The sequence below is a fragment of the Daphnia magna genome, linkage group LG4 (genome assembly GCF_020631705.1).
Source record: "Daphnia magna isolate NIES linkage group LG4, ASM2063170v1.1, whole genome shotgun sequence".
NCBI classification, from domain to species: Eukaryota; Metazoa; Arthropoda; class Branchiopoda; order Diplostraca; family Daphniidae; genus Daphnia; species Daphnia magna.
This window is the reverse complement of record NC_059185.1, coordinates 4,782,133-4,802,307: the sequence shown is the minus strand read 5'-3', so window position 1 is coordinate 4,802,307 and position 20,175 is coordinate 4,782,133. Positions and strand designations below refer to the sequence as shown.

Here is a 20,175-nt window from a genome sequence, read left to right as displayed (position 1 = left end):
TGCTGCACGTCTATTGCGACGTGGTCACGCAGTCTTCAGATTATCCTGATTAGGCTATTCGCGAATAAGCTTTACATTGAAAGTAAGAACGTGTAATCCAGAGCTTTTTTACATACGACGACGCAACAATGGAAAAATCGGCCATCCATCGAGCTACGCAGAAAACAATAGCTGAAATGAGAATCAAAGTCCTAATAGTCGAACAACTAGTGAAAGGAAAGGGTACACAGCGCCACTAGGGCCATACGCCTTTGTTGTGCCTGCAAACTTTCCTCCGATAATAATCGATACGCGAGCCCTAGCCGTCACTGACGGGCCAATCTTACCTGCTGATTTATAGGAGACTAAACAATAGGTGTGCGCCCCATCTGGGAAAGAGTCTCTGCGACAGGGCCTCTATTGAGACATCAAATAGGAAAGGCATCAAATTTCTAACCAATCAACTGCAAAGCTATGATATATCTTAAGTAGAGGAGGGCCAGTCGACACCAGATACATAACAGGCAGCAGCTCATATTTCAGCCCGCCGCATTGTTCCTGGGCCCACCAAACGCAAAGGTATATAGAGAAATCTTCGTGTCTGTTTAAAGATTGTACTCTTAATAAATGGAAGCGCTTGGCTTCATGATCGAAATGTGCTGGGGAAAATGTATTTCGACGCTCACAGCTGGTAATAATCAGTTATAGAGTAGACATGTGGAGCAAACGTCTGCCAACTGCGGCACCAATTTATGTGTTTGGCTATAGTAGCGAAAAAGTAGTATGAATATTGATTGGCGATGCCCTGATTTGTTTGGAATAATGACCGTCACCAGACAAATGCAATAACACGCGTATAGTATACAGACGTACAGATAATTAATGACGCATAATCGCAACCTGACGGTGGCTACATAAATTGAAGAAGCGGCATGATGAGAGTGGATGAACAGCCTACCATTTTTAGCCCTTTTTGTCCCTTTGTTTGTAGAAAGCCCTATTAAAAAACAATATAGGAGAGTTCCAATTGCTTTGGTTTACCTTTGGTTTTAATGGAGTAATATCGGAAGAAAGCATCCATCGTGCAACGAGGTTCGGTAGCGAATGGCTGCTCGTCGCGATCATCAGGCTGCCGTCGTTCTAGTAGGGGAAACGTGATGGAAGATGCCAGGCTAAGGCAACAGTTGGGTGACTTCCGAACGGGGGCAGCGTCGGGAGTGTCGACCATGTATATAAGGGAATACGTGAAGGGGTGGGGATAAGATAGCTATACAGCGGAAGAGGACAAGAATAAAGGAGGTAGGTGGTATGGAAGGATTCTTTGACGCCAACTCACGAGAAGTTGGACCCGTTTGCGCAGGTTTCGCTACGCAGTCGCCTGACTTCAAACAAATTCCCCCCTTTGCTTTCACAAAGTTGGGAGTTCGTCTTTCTTCGACGGCTGCGACGTGGACTCCACAGATACGCAACATATTGCGCGCCACAAGCTCCCTCTCTCTCTCTCTCTCTCTCCTAAATAAATGCTATAACCATGTCATTTAAGAGCATAGGCTTTGCGTTTCCGGGCGAAGAACGATACACTGGAGCTTTTGATGCAACTTTCTTCGGTGATGCCTCATGACTGCACGAGATTGCAATTTTTTTTTTTTTTACTTACATATAGTCGTGAAGCTTGTCTAACTGCAATCGATCGGTTCAAATCGCTCATCGACGGTACACGCGCCTTCAGCATTTCATCCCCTTCCATTTTGCGCTTGAAACTTTCAAAAGCTTTTCAAGAAATAACATCAAATTATTTGTGTTATTCCTCCACACTATTTTCGCCTTCATCTCTTTCGTTTCTTTGTCTGTTCTGCAGCGAATGTGTGTGACAGTCCTGACGAAACAATCATTTGCAATCAACTAAGGCGCTGGCAAAACGGAAGCAGTGACGATGATGACGAAAAGAAAAGAACATTTATCTTTCGCAAACATAGAATTGTTTCACGCTTTAGATTGCATATCAGATGTTGCAGGGGTTTTCTGCATTTTTTTGTGTAGCAAACTGTAAAGCAATCTGTCACGCTTGATTACGTTAACCTGATTGAGAGTGGGGGAAGCGACCGTTATACGAACGCGCCTGTGATTTGCACAAATCAACCATCCGTCAATTACAGGTTGCTCGACTCGCAGCTCAATCAAGAGCGTTGTTGATTTTGTTCCATCTTCAGCTGGCGAGAGCTAAGCAGGGCTACTGAAGCAGCAGCGACGAGCTTTCTCTTAAAAAGGCACAAGAGCCAATACACACGCACACAAAAGAGATGTAAGAGCAAAGAGGGATGCAAAAAGAGCGTATAAGAAGAGGATAAGGATAAGCAAAAAGCCAAGCGAAAAGAGTGATGGTTTTTAGAGGGAACGTCCGTGTTTCAGATGAGACTCGGATTTAAAAAAAAAGAAAAAAAAAAGGCGGTGCCATCGCCAGCCAACGAACGCAAGTTCCAAGATAAAAAGCACTTTAATATTAGCAAACTGATGAATAGGGAACCAGTGCTGCTCTATACTGTGTCAATAATCATTTGCAGGCGGATGGTGAATGCAACGAGATAATGGCATCGGGTCGGATACAAAGCGACAAACTGTCTTTATATGGACAGTTTTAATCCTGTGGTGTTCGTCGTGGGCACGCCACTTGTCTATCGGCATTCACGATTCGCCAAATGTCTTGACAGTATTGCGGGTGTCATTACTGTCGATTTGGCTTCCACTACGAGGATTCAGTTAATCATTTTCAACGCAACTAAGATGACCGTTGTGCCTTTGACGTGCCAGGAGGCAACTGAAGAGAGGAATTACTTTTTTGATGTGTGTTTGTGCCTGTGTAATGTGCAGTATAAATAATTGGATATGCTACAAGTCTAGAAGTGAAGGGGTTCGTCAAGTTGTACGTTTGACGGTGTCGCTGCCTGTTTGTGTTAAATGCTTCAGGATGAGATTCGGCTGGTGGCGGGTTTGGATCGGCGGAACCTATAAACCAGAGACGGAATTAACGGTACAAAGCCCGCGGCTGATGGCGTATATGTGTGCACGTACTGAATACGTGCCAGCTGACGGCCAACTCAATGGCTATCTCCTCTGACTGGCTAACAACTTGGCCTTCACAAACAGGTAGTCGAATAACGGTTTCATCTCCCTCTCTTCCTTTCCTTTACCTGCCTCCCCTGAAAGAAAAAAAAATTTTTTATTTATATGTTCTTAGTTCAGTTTCTTATTCTCACCTTATTCATGCGTTTCGTTCTTTTTTTTTCTTTCTTCCTTTCTACGTCATTTTTCATCTCTTTCAGAATCTTCTATCAGATTGTTAAAGTTCATGGCGACCCCTTCGTTGCTTATTTCTTCCGCCTTCTGTGCCATTGGATACATAAGATTGCCTTACCTGGCGGGCTCCTCCCTTTCTGCCCATTTCATTGCATTTCTCTTGTCTGTTCCCCTTTTCATCCCTTTCTCTATTCCTCACCTTTCTGCCTTGACGTTCACCGTTTTTTATTTTTTTTCTTCGCCTCCCCTTTGCCTTATTATTTTTTCTTTCTTCTTCATTGTACAACTGCAAAAGGTATACACTATTTAAAAAAAAAAACGCACCATAGGCTACTACTACTACTACTATTACCTGATGCGTCTTGGAATCTTGAGCTGGGCGGTGGGTTTTGTCGAAAGAGCGACTAATAGCGGGCATTGACCAGGCAAAAATGGCTGTGCGCGCCAAGTCCGATGGGAAGCGGCTCCGTTCGTTTTCTTTTTCTATTTTTTGTCGGGTCCGCAGGGTTTGGTTGGCCAGTACCCACGAAAGGGGACACTGGCGAAGAGTCTAACAACACGTAACCGCACCTTCAAAGTCCCCCCTCCCATCCCCAAAAAAAAATAAAATGAAAAAAAAAAAAAGAAATGAAAAAAATATTTGCACCCACTTGCCAATTGGAGGTGGGACATTGTTGTGTGTCTGGTTGTCTTTGTTTATTTTTAAATATAAGAATTGAACGCTGCGGGAGATCACCGACATTTATCCCGTAGCTTGTTCTAAAAGTATAAGACGCAATACAAAAGCAAGAGAGTCACTCAAGCTTGTTCTGTGGGCTTCAAGAGTAAATGTTAAGAGAGTGGGTGTGCCTCCTTGAGGCACTGCCCCCAACAGGTAGTTCGAGTCGCAGGATTTTACGCTTGAAACGGGGGTATTTGTGTTGGCTGTGAGTGTTTTCTTCTTCGCCTTCCTCTTCTTCTTCTTCTTCTTCTTTCTTTTTGCTATTTTCTTTCTCTCTTTCTTTTTTCTCTTTAGAGAAAATTCTGAAGTCTCATTGACTCTTTCTCGCTCTATGCACAAAGCCTTTTGGGTTTTTCGAGTTTTATTTTCTATTCGTTTCTCAACTGGGGCCACAACAACAACAGCTCGGCGGCTCCTCCACCGGTGAACTCTTTGATTGGTATACTAACCTCTTGCGTGTATGGCTGCGTGTGTGGTTTTTCCAAGTGGTAGATACTTCGTCGTCATCATATTGTAACGCAGTTTGATTGGTGACTGGGCAGCGTCGGTGAGGCTAGCGCATACACCGGCAGTGTCGCTCAGAATTCCGGGCTCTGGATCGAGCGCGTGTGTGTGTGTGTGTGCTATAACCACCCACCCGAGTTGACTAGTGTTTTTCTTTCGAGGAAGACGACTAGTTCCTGGTCGTTGGTGTCGACACCGTTTGTCCGTTTACAGTTGCCGTGTTTGTGCTCTCGAGTGTTCTCTTCGATTACTGGCGTCTTTTCTTTTCTTTCTTTTGGACTACGTGCGCCACTTCCAGCAGTTCGATCGCCACCGATCGATATCGATCTTCACCATCTTTGTCTTTTTGCTCCTCTGCTTTTCTTTTTCTCCTTGTTGCCCTGTTTTTTTTTCTTTCTTTCTTTTATTTATCTATTTTTGTTTTTGTTGGGTTCTTTTTTTTTCTTTTAACCCTTTTTCTTTTCTGTCCTTTTCGCGAATTTTCTTTTATTTCGTGACGACGGCCAACCAAACAGCGAACACATCTGTGTCTGCGTGTGTGGGTGTGTGAGTGTGTACCGTGTAATTCCCGTTCCTTCAGTCTCGTCCCTCTTCTGTTGCGGGTTTGTGAGTGTTCCCTGTACTCTATCGACAACACGCGTTGGTGGGCAGACCAACAGTGAATAGCAGCAATCTAACCGAATCCATTTTTCTTAACGGATATTTAAAAAAAGGCAACCTTGTTCAACGAAAAAGAGAAAAATAAAAAAAAGAAGAAGAACTAAAGTAAATAATAAAAAAGGAAACAAATAAACGAGTAAAACAAGAAGCCCAAAGACGGGCCCACAAACAGTCAGCCCACGGACCAAAAGTGAGAGACGAGGAGAAAAAATACCGGTCACGTTCGTGGAGACGAACGTTGGCCCATTTCGATCAGAGGATGCCTTTCGGTGAAGTCATGTATCGCTGCAACGCGCATTATTGTTTCAGCAGCGTGTTCCGCAATCGCGTCGTCGGACTGGTCGTCACGCTGGCGCTCATGCAACTCTTTCTCTTCTCCTTCTACCTCAACGGCCTGCACAGTCAAGTGGTCGTCACGACCAATACGGGTAGCAGCAGCAACAGTCCCGTTTCGTCATCGGAGCAACAGGATGGACATTATCAGCCGTTAGAATTGGCTGCTGTCGTCCAACAGGCTGTTGGCCCGCGACACGCAGACAACCCTACAGTAGTAGTGGCAGGCGCCGGGAGCGCGGCTACGGTCGTGGGGGCTGACTCTAACCTTGGCCAACGGTCAGCGCCAGTAGGTCAAGAGGTGGATCGGCCAGACGAAGAGTTCCTCAATCCGTCCATCAGCAAAGCCAAGGCCGCCATGGGAGACGTAGCTAAGAAAGCTCTTGATCACCTGATGACGAACAAAAAACCAGCCATGGATTTAATGGCCATGGCTGCCAAGAAGCTATCAGCCGACCCTAACGACCCAACGATGGCGAAACTTGGTCTTAATCTGTTGGCTAATGCTTTTAACAACATGAAAAACCAACGGGGACCAGCCCAGCTAAAGCCACAACAACAGCAACAGCAGCCAACGAATGAAGTGACGGGTCGCCAGCAACAGGCTGTCGCCAACAGTAATGAGCCAGCCTCGTCATCAGCCGTTAACGATGTCGAGGATCAATCCAAATCCCAGTACGCCAATCTAGCGCAAATGGGATTACAAATGCTAACCAACGGTCTGGCCGATCCTTCGTCGATTGCAGCTAATAAGGGATCCAGTCCGGACATGCGCATGCTGGAAATGGCTTCTCAATTGATGTGGCAGAGCGCCAAACTATCGAAAGCCGGATTCGACCCTCAAATGGCCAAATCGGCCTTGGGTTTGCTTAAAGGCGCTGTGGCTAGTCAAAAACTCGATCCCAAGCTCATTCTCGGCCTGGCTACCAAGATGATGACAATGCAACAACAACTGCAACAGCAACAACAACCATCGTCTGTTTCCGGCGAAACTAATGGCGGTGGCTTCAACTTGTTGAGCCAATTGTTGTCCAACGGCCAGCTGGCGTCGGCGCTGCTCAACGCCGGAGCTGCTGCCGCTCAGCCGGCAGTTTCGGCCGACCAATCCAATGCGATTTATCGCAATTATGTCAAGGTGACCAGCAGAAAATTGCCGACGCTCAAATCGAAGATGTCGTCACCTTATTCCATCCCGTCTGGCAAAGTTGTCGTCGACATTGGATTTCAGTTCACGATGGAAGCGGTGGACACGTGCCGCTCCAACGCCACCTACCTGATTATGGCCATTTCATCGGCTGCGCACACTGAAGAACGACAGGCGGCTCGCGACACGTGGATCAAAGATTTGCATCAGCTGGTCGGCGGCAAAGTCGACGTTGTTTTCATAATTGGCCAAACGGCGAACGTCACTCTGCATCGGGCCATCGAAGAGGAGGCAACCACCCACCGGGACTTGATCCAGACCAACGTGCAAGAGCCAATAGAGAATGGCGTTTTCAAAACTTTGGCCGGGCTCGTCTGGATCGACCGCCACTGTCCGGAAATTGAGCAAATCCTCAAGATCGATGATGACGTCTACGTCAGCGCAGCAACAATGCTCAAGGCGATGGAGAAGGGCAAAGCGAGGCCCACCATTACCGGTAGCTTGATCGACAGCATGAATCCACACACGACATCAGGTTGGTTGTCTCGGTTATGGACGATTAATTAACAAATTTATTCGTTTAGCCTGGCCAAACCGCCATTTATCTCCAATAGAAGCCTTTCGTTATACGTTACGGAGGTTTATCTTATGAGTGCTATCATATGCGTATTTAACCTAAATTATATCTTTAGCTTAGACTGAGATGGCAAAACGTCTTGATAATTTGTGTATCTCATTTCACGATGCTTATGTCGTTGCAGACGAGAGACATAAAACGACGAAAAAAGCGTGGCCACTCAAAGAGTTCCCTCGTTTCGTTCTTGGTGGAGCTTACCTGATGGGCAGGCCAGCAGTGCCTCGTTTATTGGCCGCCGCTCAGGTGACCCCTGTTCTACCACTCGAAGATGTCTACGTGACCGGGTTGTGCGCCGTCGGTGGCAAAGTGGAGCTTATTCCAAAAAAAAGGTACATCATTGACGTGTATGATTAAAGACTGCCCAGTTGTTTTTGTTTTGCTTTGTTTTGTTTTGTTTTAGATTTTGAAATTTTTCTAATTTTGTTCGCTTTTTGATTGAACTTTTTGATTGCGTCATTTTGCAGCCTGTTTGAAGAAGAAATTAGCGAAGAATTGGAGACTTGTACCTTTGAAGATTTCGCTTCGTGGCGCTCGACTGGGGCCGCTGACGTTAAACAGACGTGGAATTTTGCTCAAGCGATGAAGAGAAGCGGCGAAATTTGCATCACGACCAACAAGTGCGCCCGAACGTTCATGGGCATTTGCATCCCATCCTCGTCCTAATTCGCTCTCTACCGTCGTCTCTGTACATCGATCTTTTATCGTGATTTTCAAATCGGACTGGCTCCATTTAATCTACGACCTATCGCAATCATTTGCAGTTATTTATTTATTTGCCGGCAGTTGAATATTATGGAATTTCACGTTTGGTGGATGACGTGTTGGTAATCTTGGCATGTAAAATATTATCTTTTTGAGCTACACTGTTGAACAACCTGGACAGATAAAACCGATTTGATCGAGAGCCCCAGCAATCACAAAAGGGCAAACTTATAAATCATCTCATAGAGGTTTCGCGGGTTGTTCGTCCTTTTTACTTGTATCCTTCTGTAATCATCAATGACTTCTGCAAAAATAATAAGACAAGTAATACAAACCATGTTTTTTTATTATTATTGTAACACTCATCATAGCCCATATTCACAAACGTGTGGCATGGTTAAACAATTTTGTAATAAAATGAATGAAAGTCTTTGGTAGCAAGTTAAAGACGAGTTCTGGACCTTTTCTCGAAAGGAAATTGCGCAACAACACTCATTTGAAACGCACTATTCTATTTGGTGACAATCCAACTGGTGTAGGGATGCAGATCTATTAAAAAAAAACAAAAACAACTTTGATTAGGTATTTATTTTCAGGTGAGCTGCACTTACAGTACCACACAACTCGTGATTTGGTTGGTTTTCACCCAAACGCAGTAGGACGATTGGCTAATAGATGGCCTTGCAAACGAAAGCAAAAAAAAAAAAAGAAAATGCTGAGAGCCGTTCGCAGCAGTCAAAAGAGGGTTCACCGCTTGGTAAAAATCACAAATAATACCTGAAAACTAATGGTCTGAGTCCGAAGTCAAAGTATAGTAACAGGCAAACGCTACAGTAGTCTACCGTTGACAAAATACTACTCTATGCTCTCAACGATACCACGTTGCTCCTAAAATTTTAAGCTATATGGACGTAAAGATGTCCCCATCACTATTAACAACGATCGTAAAGGCCAAATGGCTTAAGAACGTTTCGAAATGATTTTACCGAATTCGAAATTAATGAAATTGACGTCGATGTAAAACCTGTACGATCCACATTTCCATGTACTGTACTACAGCAATTCAACTGCCATCTCATAGAGTTTCTGAAAATTCTGTTTCTACCACTTCTACTTAACCCCAGATCGATGAAAGGGGTAATTCGAAGTGTAACACATTCGAAAACGAGGGAAGGAAAGGGAAGAAAAAAAAAAAAAAAAACTCAGTTTATTCAATCGGCAATGGTTTTGGTATGTGTTTGTCCGAAGAATTCAATAGCCTCTATGCCGTAATCTATACAGCCAAGATACAAATGTCACACTAGAGTAAAGAAATAATGTCTAAGACCACAAAAGAAGTTTTGAGAAACAAAAAGACACACGCACAGAGAGACATATGCAAACTTCCACAATAATTTACTCAACTTTGTGGGTGGAAATCATGGGGAAAGAAACGATACGCAACTGAGTGCCATAGTCACAGATGACATTGTCTCTAACGACCATCACGTTGCGAACGAAAGTACTCGAGTCGGCATCGCCGAGGCGAACTTCTCGAATCGATTCGCCCGTTCGGACGTCCCAGACGACCAGCGAACCTTGCCGACTGGTGACAAGTAACCGGTCGTTGAGCATAGCCAAACTACCGCACAGAGCAAGACGGGCCAACGAAAGAGAGTTGAGCAGATGGCCCTGAAATCGCTCCCACACGCATAACTTGTCATCGGCGCCCAGGCTGATCACGTACGAGGACGTGTAGGTCAGGACGGACACGCTACCGTCGTGAGCCTGCAAACTGTAGACGCAAGTGCCGCTGGACAAATCCCACATGCACAGCATTCCGTCTTGACTTCCCGTTCCGGACGCGCTGCAAGGGTACGCGCCGTCGATAAACATGGCGGTGATGGGTCCGCGGTGGCCGTGCAAACAGTACAGGGCCGTCAGTGTTTCCAGCCGCCAAACTTTCAGGCAATGATCTAATGAACCCGTCACTACGCGGCTGCCGTTGGCCGACGCGTCCAGGACTGAGATGGGCTGTTGATGAGCCCTGGCCCAGTTGAGCCGGACAAGACGAAAAACGGACGGAGAATGTCGACCTTCTGAATCGTATTCACCAACCCCGTGGAGGGAATGAACACGACGATCGACTTGTTCGACAGAACTGCCGAAATCCGCATGGAACTGGAACGATTCTAGGGTTCCATTCAGCCGGGCAGCCAGAAGATATTCGCCGCAAACTTTCAGCTTGGCTACTCCGACGCCACCGCCATCATCGTAAAGGCAACGCAATCCCGAACTGTGGCTCCAAATTTCAATCCGTCCGTTGGCGCAGCCCAGCGCCACCTGTCCATCAAAGCATTGCATGCACCACACTGGTGACGGATAGTAAGACGTTTTGACGCTAGTCGGACTAGTCCTGTCCTTCCACGACAGGTCGTTGGGGCTAGCCGGAGGAGAATGAAAAGAGCCCGAAGATCTCAAAACAATCGGGTTCGAAAAGGTGGGACCGTTAAAAGCGGCCATCTCGTTGGTTGATGAGTACGTATCACGGCGCAGACCGTTCGGCGACGGCGGCGTTGACTGTTGATGTAGGGCGGCAAAATACGTGTTTCGATCGATTTGAGCTACCGCGTCGCCCGTTTGAATGTCCCAGATGTGCAGCTGGCCGGATAGGCAGACGCTCGATACGACATCGCCATCGGTGGAAATGCATTCGATCGGCGAACGGTGACCGTCGAGAACGAGAGGCATCGACTCTGCTACTATTTGTGAGTAATATTCGCGAGACTCTTGCGTCAAACCGCCACCGGCATTGCCGGCCCAGCCCCAACCCAGCGACCAGAACGTCGAAGAGCTCCTCCATTCGGCGTAGTGACGGGAACATATGCAACGATACAGGACGACGGTGACGTAGGCGATGAAAACGACGCTGGGGATGGCCAATAAAGTGGTCAAGATGATTTGTATGGGCGACGACGGAACGTAGGGTGTCTTGCTGTCTTCATCCGAGCCCCCGTTCCCGCCTGATCCACTATTGAGACCTCCGTCGTGATTGAGACCCGACGTGCCGAAATCGCTGTCATCTCCGTCGAGAACATCGAGCGAATCGAGGGCTGATGCCAAAGATTTCCAGCGCGATCGCGACAGGTACTCGCCGTCCCTACTGTTGCGCACTTCCGACAGCCGTTCAGGATGGACCGGTATGGAAAGACGGATGGAAGGTAATATGGCTATGCATTTTCCGGCCAGAGAAATGTTGTAAATATCCAGCAAATCAGGCCAGTGACGATACGACAACCTCCTCCAAAGATCTACGTTCTTCGGGTGTTGCAACCGACTCTGCCAATCGATTTCTTCTTTGCCGGTGGAGGGCGACACAGTCGCATATTCAGACGCAGCGCGAGGGGTTGCGGTTTCTTTCGTGACATCTGGTTCCCCTGATCGAACACAATTGGATCCGGCAGAGCACGAGACTTTGACACTGGGTTGCGGCGATTGCGCTGGAAGTTCAACCGGCGATGAATCGTTCGGTTGAACTGACCAGCCAGCCGTTTCACCCGTCAAATTCTCGATGGCCACGTACTTGTAGAAGAAGATACTCATCCAGATGACGACAGCCACCATAAAGGTACGCTGGAAGAAGCGCGTGCGGGCCCAGAAATGAACAATCTTTATCCTTCGTGGCACTCTGGCCATAGCTGACCGATTGTGCGTGTACGACGAAGGCGCTACGACGGCCGTTGGAGTGGCTTTGGACGAAATGGCAGCCGAGTGCCCTCGGGTGCGTAAGTGCGGGTGGACAGAATTAGCTATAAACGCACGTTCCGCTGAATTCGGAGTTTGGACGCTATGATTGGTGGCCAAGTACTGCTGGCCAGGTTGAAGCTGCCGCCGTTGGCGTTGGATTTCCGACAACTCTTTGCGCAATATGTCGATGGACAGGACGGTGGAGAAGAACAGCATTTGGAGGACGAAATCGGATAGGAGGGCGACGACGGCAAACAGACAGAATTCTTGGATTGCTGGAACAAAGGTGAAGAAGCCAACCGTCAAGATAGTGATTTCGGTCAAAAGATTTTTGGTTATATTCCAGCCTTCGCGACTAAGTCCCTGAGCCACACGGATCTTAACGTCCAAGTTGGCAGGCGTCGACACCACGGAGCGGGTCAACACCAAAATGTTCTCCAAGCCAACGATCACGACCAAATAGGGGAATACGTCTCGTCCTTGGAGCGTGAAACGCAATCCGAACCACGTGCAGAGACCGACAGACATGCCCAGTGATGCCACCACAGTGACGACGGCACTAAAAGCCATGCCGAACTTTGATTTCACCATTTCTATCTTGCGAACCGAAAAGTAAATGTAGAGGAACAGAACTAAGTAGACAAAGGTCAGCGGGATAAGCTCCAAGTAGTTGAACCTTTCTGGGTAGTAGATATGAACGACTGTGCGTCGAGATGGACTGGATTCTTGAGTACTAGAATGCAGTGGGAATTGATTGCGGAGCTTGAGTCGCAAGTCGGAGAGGAACGGTTCAGAGTGAGTTTTAAGTATGATGGTGACGGCATACGTTAGGACGCGGGATCGAGTCTTGACTGGGAATTTCTTCAATCCACTGTTTTTGAGCGAGACACCATAAAGTATGTCGGCCATGCTTGAACGCACTTCTACCACGGGGTTCTTGAAGGAAAAGATGGTGTCTAGGAACTGGGCGTCATTGCGGAAGGTATTCTCGTCTAGTTGCCACAAATTTGCAGGTGACAGGACCAGACAACTGAATTCCGGGAGAAGATGTTGAAAAGAACGAGCTCTAGGAGCTACGCTCTCAACGTAGAGGCAAACGTCTCGAAGAGTCAAGTTACTAGTACGTGAGTGGAAGCCCAGCAGACCTGAATGTATCTTGAAAACTTCCCCCAATGGACCTCTAAAAGCATCCATCAGGCCCAAGTCAGAGGTCCACGGGTTGACTGATGATCGTATTACAATCTGCTGAATGAAAAATGATGGCTGTTGAGTTCCCCATCTTGTTGGGTACTGAAGAGTTTCAAAATCTTGATCCGTAGAGATTCTTTTCTCAGGGAGTGGGATAGATATCTCCTCTGGTTCATTTCCAGGAAAAGGCAATGACAACAACGGGTGACATGACGTGAGAACAATAATAATCGCTACTACTATTGTACACCAAGGGTAGCTGGAGCAAAGGAGACCATGCTTGTAGTAGAGTAACGCTACCCTATCAGGTATGCTGAGGCCTTTAGTGCTAGAATGCAATCCTCTCCCATTAGCAAGTGCAGTCGGATCGACATCCTCGACGGCGGGGTGATGACCAATTTGTGGATCAATAAAGGCCATCTTTCAATAAAGTCCGTAAAATGTTAAAACAACGGTTGACGACGGTCGGTCCACTTATCTCACGACATTTTTCTATAATTTTGAGTAATGGTAATATTGTCAATGACCTCCGAGAGCTATTTATTTTCCTAAATATAAAAATTGGAATGAGAATGACGCAATCTTTCACAACCGGTAATAGCATTCGATACTAGTGATCGTATTTACCTGCCCAATATCCAAGAAAATGTAAAAGACTGGAGCATGTTGTCAACAGACGATCAATGTCACGGTTAATGCAGTGATACTAATGCAAAAGTGGTTCAACCAGGGAGGAAAAATGATTTTTGCTGGAAAGTGGAAACTGTGGAAACTGGAAAGAGGAAATTGGAAAAGCTGGAATAGTGGGATTTAAACAAAATTTAACAAAATATAATTTTATATTATGACATTCAAGGTTAAATGAAGCCCAGTGAAAAATAAAAAATAACTAAAACGATTGGACAGTGTGAAAGCAACAAACAGATTCAGGAGCTTGGAACGTGGAATGGAGCACTCACCTTGTATCTTAACACTTTTTTCTGAATATTTCCCATATTTATGTAAATATTTTCAATCTAATTGTAACGGTATGAAAATTGTTTTCGTCAGAATTGATTCATACAGCGTTTGCATACATCATCTTGGACAATGAATACTGCAGAATGCAGTAATAATCTATTTCAATGCAAATGCAATATTTTGTATTTTCAAGCAGGATGGGATGATGGGTTTAATTAAAACACGATATATCCATCGAGTTGCGCCTAAAACCGCTAGATGGGTAGCAATCGCTGACTACTGAGCCAAGCGTGCAAAACGAAAAAGAAAATTATAATAATGGTATAATTGGACATTTCATGAGTCATTCATAAAATTTACTGCAACATAATGTCTTACAAAAAGTACTGATCGCAAAAGGTCAACGCATTTGAATTTTGCATGTTTTATTCCTTAACAGACAAGTCGGTAATGGATGGCTTCGACTTAAATGGTCACCAAGTTGGCGGCCTATGTCGGATCATTATTATACCGTAACCTCTATTCGCAGTTTAACATAGCACTGCCTCATGTTTAGTTTAAACATTCTTTTCACAAGCGTTATCCTCATACTGCATGCGGTTTTTTTCCCCGTCTATTTGACTTGTTAATATATTTAAGCGAAAACTCGTTAAATAAATCAGCCAAAACAAAAACCGAAGCTTTTCGAAATGACTGCTCTCCTGCGTGCTAGAATTGCGCCGCCTTTTAAACAGCTGGGTAATATCACTGAGTTCTACTATATGCCTGTGTCTACGAACCCTGAATACGAATTTCCCTGACGGTGTTGTACAGCTATATCCGGAAAGACCTGCACCGCCATCCTCATCGCCACAAGAGGAAAACGAAGAAGGCGAAAAAAGAAACGACTTGTAAAATTTCCTCGTTAATTTGAAACGCGGAATACACACAAGAAGGGCAAAACGAAAGTTCGGGCGTGGCGAAACATGCACCGAACACAGTTTTTATATTTGTGTTTTGTTTTTATTCGTATTTTTCGTTTTCTTAACGTATTGAAACGGCGTTCAAAGCTGCTGCGTGACAGATGTCCGAAGGCTGTTAACTAAGTCCGCTAGTCACATTGACTTGCAGTCTGCCCATGGCAAAAACACATTGAATAAACAAAACTCCTCGTTTTTCGGCACGACTAAAGTTAGCAAACAGTAAACAAGTAATAATTTCAACTCTAGTATCTGGCGGACTATCAATAGCTTGCGAGAGAAAGAAAAAAAAAATGTACCGCGAGTGTTATCGACAAGAAATGAAATGAAACGATAGGCATTAACACCTTATGTTTCGTGCTACCAACAACACGCAAACTGTACACCACAGCAGTAGGCTATTCATCACAGGAATAGAGCATACAGTAATGCGCACGATATGTGTGTAGGTAGTATATGCTTTGATCATTCCTCGCGCCAATTGCGTTTGTTCTTGGCATCCAAATTTTATCCGAACTTTTGCATCCAACTTTTGTAATGACGACTCATTTCCACAACCGGTGTTCAGCTAAATTTTAAATAAAAAAGACGTTTAAAAAAAGAAAGAAAAGGGAATGGCATCTTAAACGGGAATAAGTCAACACGTTAAATGTAGTCTATCAACACCGACTTGGAAAGTGGGTGTTTCCTTGTAGCTTGTTTAGATGGAAAATGGCCCTAACAGCGTGTGGAATGATTTCAGATGGGAGAGGATCAGATGGAACTTGTTTTCGCAGGAATCGCCGACGAAGAACTTGGACATTTAGTGCACCTATAGGGCATCGCTAACTGCTCACGAAAAACCTGTAGTATCAAGAGCAACAGCGTCGCAAAGTCGGTGAGTCAACGAGCCAACTATATACACAACAATTCAAGAAGAGAGAGATGAACCAAACAGATAACCGGCCACTTGATACAAGTGACTTAGGCGGTTCTAGACATTGAAATGTTGGTTTTAGATACAGTTACAACACGTTCCCGCGATTCTTGGGATATTTAGCTCTTGTGAAGATGCCAGGAAGCCAAAAATTAGAAATTAATTCAAAAAAATACCAGACTACTTCCCCCGAAAAAATGTTTAATGCTTTTTGGTGTGTGTGTTTATGTAAAGCACGCCATGATATTTATCTACGCCTACGGCAATTATGTATATGCACATAGATAAATTACAAGAATATAAAAAAGAAAAACATAAATTTTATTTATTGCTCAATGTTGAGTAAAGAGTCTTTCAATCATCCGTCTCTCCCGTTTTCTTACAAGAGGCACTTTCTTTTTTCTTTTTTAAATGGTAGACAATAGCATCCGACTGACCCACTAACGAGAAGATGCGATTCACACAAGCCGCCGTCTCATCTCTGTTGTTGTTTTGAGTCTATGCGTTACACGTTTTTATATCGAGATGAAGCGGCGTAGCAATTTCAAGAAGTTGAGCCCTGCACGCTTATTTATTTGGCATAAGCGCTCAACATATATGATGCATACAAGTGGCTGCTCGTGATTGAGTGAATTGCGCCCCGTATACTGGATACATGCAGTCTGATCGTATGGAACACATGATGAGAGACGGACGAGAAAGCCTGCAGAGATGATGATGAGAATCATTCCAGCCGTACAAATGGTTGGCTGGGTCGGCTCTTCAACAGCGGGGGGGTTTCGACCGCCAACGGGATGGTTTTGTATATCCACTGTTTCTTTGGGTGACGCAGGATGATGCAGTCATCGGCTCGTGGCTGAATTTTACCTTTTATCACCAACAATCAAGCGTATAGCGAAGTTAGGCTAGGTGAGCCCCGAACTGTCAACTCGATCGTGTCATTATTACTAGACACTTGATTGCGTGGCTGAGCATCTAGCGCTGTGCGTGCCAGTGAAAGATTTGGCATTACGAAAAAGGAAAGCTTGCGCTAATGGCTGTGTTTTTGCCTCGTGTAACCTTTAAAATTTGGGGGCAGTTTATTCGTGTACCTCTTGCAGCAACAAATTTAATGTATAGAATATATACTGTATATATATAGATATATACATATACAAACAGTGTGTGTGTGTGTGTTTACATCTAATATGTTAGCGGGTCTGGTCTAATTGTGATAGCGTGGAATGGAAGAGAAGACCGCCGTGTCTATTTGCTGGGTGCCACACTTTAGAAGGCTGGTTGCCTATTAGAAGACAATTTAGATGATTGCATCGTGCTAGCAGATGATTAAAATCCATCAGTCGAGTTTCTCGGCTCACTTGACTCTTGCCAAAAACAAAAAAAAAAGTCTAAAAGTTCGGCTGAGTCGAATTCGCCTGAAAAATGCTTGGTGGATGTGGAGACAGTGCGCACGCAAAGGTAATCGGGCGCGGATCGTCGAGAGCCGAGGCCAGTAGGTCATCGGGGTAAATAGGTCAAATCGCAGTTGACGAAACCGGTGTCTATATACATATCATTAACGAAAAAAAAAAAAAAACGTCTTACACACAAGACGACTACAAATAATGCAGTGTGTTGATGCCCTTTCGCGTTTAAAAAAAAAAAAAAGAGGGACGTAAACGTAAACGTAAACGAAATACAGAAATGACAATTGCAGCGGTAAGCGTAGTGTGTGCCAAACCACCAAAACAGGTCTGATTGGCTCATTGTCTAATCAAGAAGTCCAAAAAAAGACAGCATGCACATACCTGTCGCGCTGTCGTTAGCTTATTCAATACAAACCGGTACAAAAGTGGAGAGAGACATTCAACTCGTTTTCATTTCCGCTCTTCTATATATTTGATACGGACGCCTTGTCTTCTAGTTAATTCTTGTTCTTTTTCCCCACCTCAAGATCCGCCGCTGTGCATGGCGTAACCGGGCTTTTTTTTCTATCGTTAAACGAGCAATAGTTTTGATATTCTATTAATTGAATATTTTTCTCCTTTCTTTTAACCGTTTTATCTTATTTTGTTGGTGATCGCGATATACGAGCGTCCCTTTTGTCTCCTTATTTCCTTTTTTATATCAAAACGTGGCTGTTTCATCGAACACGATGGCGTTAAGAAAGCTTTTGACTCGCTTTCGGCTCTCATTATTCACGGCGAAGTGCCAAGAACAAAAAGGGAGGAGGAACAACAAAGCATTTATTATTATTATTTTCATTTTTTATTTTTTTCCTTCTTTTTCTTTCAAAATTTCAACGTTTTGATCGATTAAAGAAAAGTCGTGTGCTGCACTGTCGGAGCTTTTGAATTAGGATTACTGGTTTTCAAACCGAAACAAATCTGGTTTATACGAAACTGGCGGCTATTGCCCATAGAAACGTAATATAATCATGAGATGCGTACATGAATTCTCTTTCTTTCTTTCCTTTTTTTTTTTGACTCGTCATCGAGGATTGACATTCAACCTGCTTGACAGCATTAAAAAATAAATGGAAGTCATTGTATCAAGCACTCTCGATAATAACGCAGCTTTGACTATATTTCATGATTTCCTGTTTCAATGACAAGGTTTCATATTTCTGTCGGTTGAATAGTCTGTACGCTTCCTGCACATTCGAAGAAGTTGAAAACTGCGTGATGGTTAGAAAGGGGTTTCGTCGGTTGCCAGTGGACTTGTTCTTGCGTGGGAATCAACAGGGATGTCGCTGTGTGTTTGTGATTGTCGGTTGTTACTCCCATCTATCGTTTCATCCCGTTTCCCTCACTCATTTTGCCAACATTGTCTGCATCCAATCATTTTTCAGTAGAAAGAAACGGTGCAAAACGCGGGTGTTTTATATTCTCATTTCGAATTCTTTGTCGCTCTTTACCTTGTGCTGTATATCAAATTCGTGGCGATAGCAACAAAGCCTGTCTCCCACATTCTGGCTACAGTTATTAGTTTCTATATCATATCTATTGATCTACGTCCGTATAGACGTGCATTAAAAAAAAAAAAAAGAAAATGGGATTTTCATTCGGCTAACTTGCGGTTTCTTATTGATTGCATCGCATGAGACGTGAGCCGGATGCATAACGGCAAAAAGAGTTTTGATCGAAGGAAAAAGGACCTGCTATAAATTATCAACGTCCTATTTCTATATACTAATACAAAAGCCCTTTAAACAAAACGAAAAAGAGAAAAGCTCAATAGAAGAATGTTCGTAGGAAAACAGAGTCACGAGAAGAGACATGGCACTTTAGAGCGACGAGTATAGACCCTATATATTGCATATTGTGTATAAATAGTCAATTCCGGCTGTACATATACTGGGCTACGACACGCAGCATTCGGCGTTCCAAATCACGGCCGTTGAATCTCAGCAAGGGAAGAAAGAAGTTTCCAATTGATGGCGAAAATAACTGATGCCTTTCCTGCCGTTATATAGTGGCATTTCAAATATCGCTAGATAGCATTAACTGTCTTTGGATGCAAATAAAAAAATGCGCTCCGCAGGGAGAGAAAAAAAAGAAAAGCCAAGTTGAATATATAGCTGGGCAAGGTGCAATATATTTATATTTACTGTAGTGCACAATCTATATTCAGTATAGGCTAAACGCGCTGAAGGGCTTCATGGAGAAAGATACAGACAGCCTTCGGTGAATACATACTGTAAGATAAACCGCTTGATGGTTTTGATATATATACAGTACGATCTCTTCTCTTCTGTTCTCTTTCCTCCGAGAAGGCTAATAATCTTTTTCTTTTTTTTTTCTTCTTTCACGGTTGCGTAATGGTATGTATAGTGGTTTCTATTACCCAAATTATTATTTATTTTTTTTTTATCTTTTATTATTTTCTCTCTCTCCTTCTTTCTATGCCTCTTGCGTCGCTCTCCTCTTGCCAACCTTTTGACCCGTCTACGTATGTCGACATTAACGGCGTTTTCCGCTTCTAACGAGCGTCAGTGTTTTGTTTCTTTTTTCTCCTTTTTTTTCTCTCTCTCTCTCTCTCTTTTCCCCTTTTACGGATATAACCCAACTACCGATTGTTTGCGTGATGTGGCTTATGCCTTGATAACGGTCGGGCGTTGAGGTGGTAGGCAGGTTGCCCTTCTTTTTAAAAGGAGTTCTTCCCACATTTGCCTATTGCCGTCAGCAACGGCAATAAGAAAAAAAAAAAATGATGTTTTTCACGAAAAAGGGAAAATGCAAATGAAAATGAGCCACGCTTTGGCTGTTGTGTTTTTATCTTTGCCTCCGTGCTGCGCGCCCACACACATGTCCTAGTCAGTGATATAAAAAGTCAGTATACAGTCTATAGTATAATTGTGTTCACGTCCTCGATGGCGTGCATCTTTCTTTCTTTTTTTTCTTTTTTTTGAATTGCGCGCGCAACGGCGGGAAAAGTGCTGAAAACCCATTCGATTTGATTACTTTGACTATT

General features: G+C 44.3%; 2 protein-coding genes and 1 pseudogene across 2 annotated transcripts; 2 read left to right on the top strand and 1 right to left on the bottom strand.

The window, feature by feature from the left end:
- The window catches only part of LOC123471070, a 6,798-nt pseudogene extending 5,815 nt beyond the window's left edge, over positions 1–983 (top strand).
- A 4,258-nt stretch (positions 984–5,241) lies between these two features.
- LOC123471529 lies at positions 5,242–8,320 on the top strand (the record flags this gene model as incomplete). Its single annotated transcript, XM_045173049.1, is given in 3 exon segments — positions 5,242–7,170; positions 7,397–7,601; positions 7,737–8,320. Coding segments are annotated over 3 exon segments (2,157 nt in total). The 3' UTR covers positions 7,936–8,320.
- An 845-nt stretch (positions 8,321–9,165) lies between these two features.
- Positions 9,166–13,650, bottom strand: LOC123471527 (sterol regulatory element-binding protein cleavage-activating protein-like). Its single transcript, XM_045173046.1, has 2 exons — positions 13,516–13,650; positions 9,166–13,436 (listed from the first exon to the last, which is right to left on the bottom strand). The coding sequence occupies exon 2, from the start codon at positions 13,306–13,308 to the stop codon at positions 9,370–9,372; it is 3,939 nt and encodes a 1,312-aa protein (XP_045028981.1). The 5' UTR covers positions 13,309–13,436; positions 13,516–13,650; the 3' UTR covers positions 9,166–9,369.
- Positions 13,651–20,175: the final 6,525 nt, after the last annotated feature.